We start from the raw sequence: 2,189 nt of genomic DNA, 5'->3' as shown, positions 1-2,189 counted from the left end.
GTCGGAGGGGACGGCGTGCGCCCTGCGTCCGGGCGGTGTGTGGCAGTGTTGGGACACGCACACACACTTCGCGCCGCCGCGTGCTCGCGGGCCGTCACGGGGCTGGGCGGTGCCCCGCCCCGCGCCGCAGCCCACCTGATAGCCAGAGTAGGTGCTGGGCGGCTCGCCTGCTGTGCAGTAGACCTGTGCTCCAGGCGGCGGGGAGGGCCCCAGAGGGAGGAGGGGGCGAGCGGCGAGAGTTTCAACGAGGTGCCCATTTTGAGGTGGTGCCTCGCAACCGCATCGCGGTGCCGCCAGGCGGCCGGCACATCAGCGCCGCCAGCGGCAGCTGCTCGGCATGTGAGTAGCCCCTCGACTATTGCTGTACAGCCTGTGTCCCCTGATAGCAGGCGCGGCATGAGCAGCGCTGCTCGCCGAGCTTGCTTGTGCGCTTGGCAACAGCTGTGCATATCGTGCTTTTACGCCTTGCCGACACCACCCATCGCCCAAACAAACAATCACACACATTCATCTCACGCACACCTAAAAAGACATATATACCCAAAAAAAGAAGTTGCACGCCCAAGTTCACGCCGGACTTCTCAGTCCCCACCCCCCACCTCTGGCGTGAAGCTGCTGATGCAGATCCTCAGCTTCCCTTCGGCTTCCGGCTGCCCTATCTGCACCGCCTGCGCCCGCGTCAGCCGCCACCTGTCGGCCAGCCGCTGCAGCTGGCGGTCCTTAAAAAGTGTCGCATTGCTCAGCGGCAGCAGGGCGCTGGGCTGCGCAAGCGTCGGGCCGTGCGTGCTCCCCGCGTGCCCTGCGGCGCTCCTCTTCGAGGCCACGGCATCAGTGGCTGCAGACTCGCTGGCTGCGGCCGCTCGGGGCCGCCCGCGAGGCTGCTGCGGCGCTGGCGCGGCCAAGTCTTCGCGGCGGTGGTCGTCCGCCCTTGCCGCTGCTTCACGCGTTGAGTTGCTGCCGCTGTGGGGCGCCAGGCGCAGTAACTCAGGGTCAGAAAAGGCACATGGAAGCTTGAAGATGTTGTTGATGAGTATCAACAGCAGGACGGCCCGCATTCTTGCTCATCCGAAACTCGCTCTTCAGGCGTGCAGCGAAAATCATTGACATGAGTGCGAGCCGACAATCAAATATGCGCAGCCATTTTCCTGACACGCCTGCCTCCTTTCACCAACCGTGTCACCCCAGGGCACCTGGCACCACTTGACACTGACTCAATCATGACACATGCACACCCCAGACGCAAAGGTTGTGACGGCAGCCTAAGCACATCAGGCTTAAGAGCAGCACGTCCACCCCAAATGCGAGTCCCGCACCCCCTCAGAGCTATAGCGACGAACATCGGCTGTGTCGCCCGCCAGCTGCCCTCAGGAAGCTGGCGGGTAGGCTGCGCACACACTGGTACTGCGGCCTGCAAACCTGCATTTGTACGCGAAGGCGCCTCGGCCTGACCCCACCTCCAGGAAGTTGAGAACATGTTGACTATTGGATAACAAAGTGTAATTTGGTCGCTACCAAAGTATCCAGCTTGCGGCCTGGCCACCCCGGCGCACTGCCGCACCTGTCCCCCACAAGTGCCCTCCCCCCACTAGCCAAGAAAGGCCCAACGGATAGCTACCCATTACAAGCAGCGAGTCTCAGGGGGTACAAGAGGTGGGCGAGCCGCAGCGCCGTGAGCATCAGGACCGCCTACACCAGCAGACTGCCTGCACCAGATAAAGGTGACGACCTGTCGTGTGCGCGTTCACAACTGACATAAGCCGTTCCAGCGTGCTCGTCTGGGGCAGCGCGTTGTCTGGAGAGTGTACACACGAGCCCGCACAGATCCGGGTGATTTGAGGCAACCCCAACGCAAATGGGCAAACAAAGTGGGGGGGGGGGCAGGAGGAGGGCTGCCTCGCAATGCGGTTTGCTGCAACGTGTGCAGCAGGCACCGCGCGGCGCGGCTTGCGCCATCTCCAGGCAATCGGCCGCACGAGCGGGTCGGTAAATCCACAACATATCAAGCCAAGAGGGGGTTGCCGACGAGTCGGCTGGGGCTCGCGTGCGCCAGTTCCGCGTCCCTACGGGGGTGCGGCCGCCCAATCTGCACCGAAACAAGATAGCGACCCATCGGCGCCAAACAAGACAAGGTCAACGCAGGGCGGCAGCCCAGCGGGCGCCTAGTGGGCGTCCCACCCGCCGCCCCCGTC

The 2,189-nt window shown here is 63.7% G+C and overlaps 1 protein-coding gene across 1 annotated transcript; it reads right to left on the bottom strand.

The window, feature by feature from the left end:
- Nucleotides 1-581: 581 nt before the first annotated feature.
- Nucleotides 582-1,055, bottom strand: MNEG_16549 (hypothetical protein; the record flags this gene model as incomplete). Its single annotated transcript, XM_014034981.1, has 1 exon — nucleotides 582-1,055. The coding sequence occupies one exon, from the start codon at nucleotides 1,053-1,055 to the stop codon at nucleotides 582-584; it is 474 nt and encodes a 157-aa protein (XP_013890435.1).
- Between the last annotated feature and the right edge of the window lie 1,134 nt (nucleotides 1,056-2,189).

Source organism: Monoraphidium neglectum (assembly GCF_000611645.1).
Source record: "Monoraphidium neglectum strain SAG 48.87 unplaced genomic scaffold scaffold06501, whole genome shotgun sequence".
Classification (NCBI taxonomy): domain Eukaryota; kingdom Viridiplantae; phylum Chlorophyta; class Chlorophyceae; order Sphaeropleales; family Selenastraceae; genus Monoraphidium; species Monoraphidium neglectum.
Note: the sequence above shows the minus strand (reverse complement) of the source record. Positions and strands in the feature narration are given on the sequence as shown.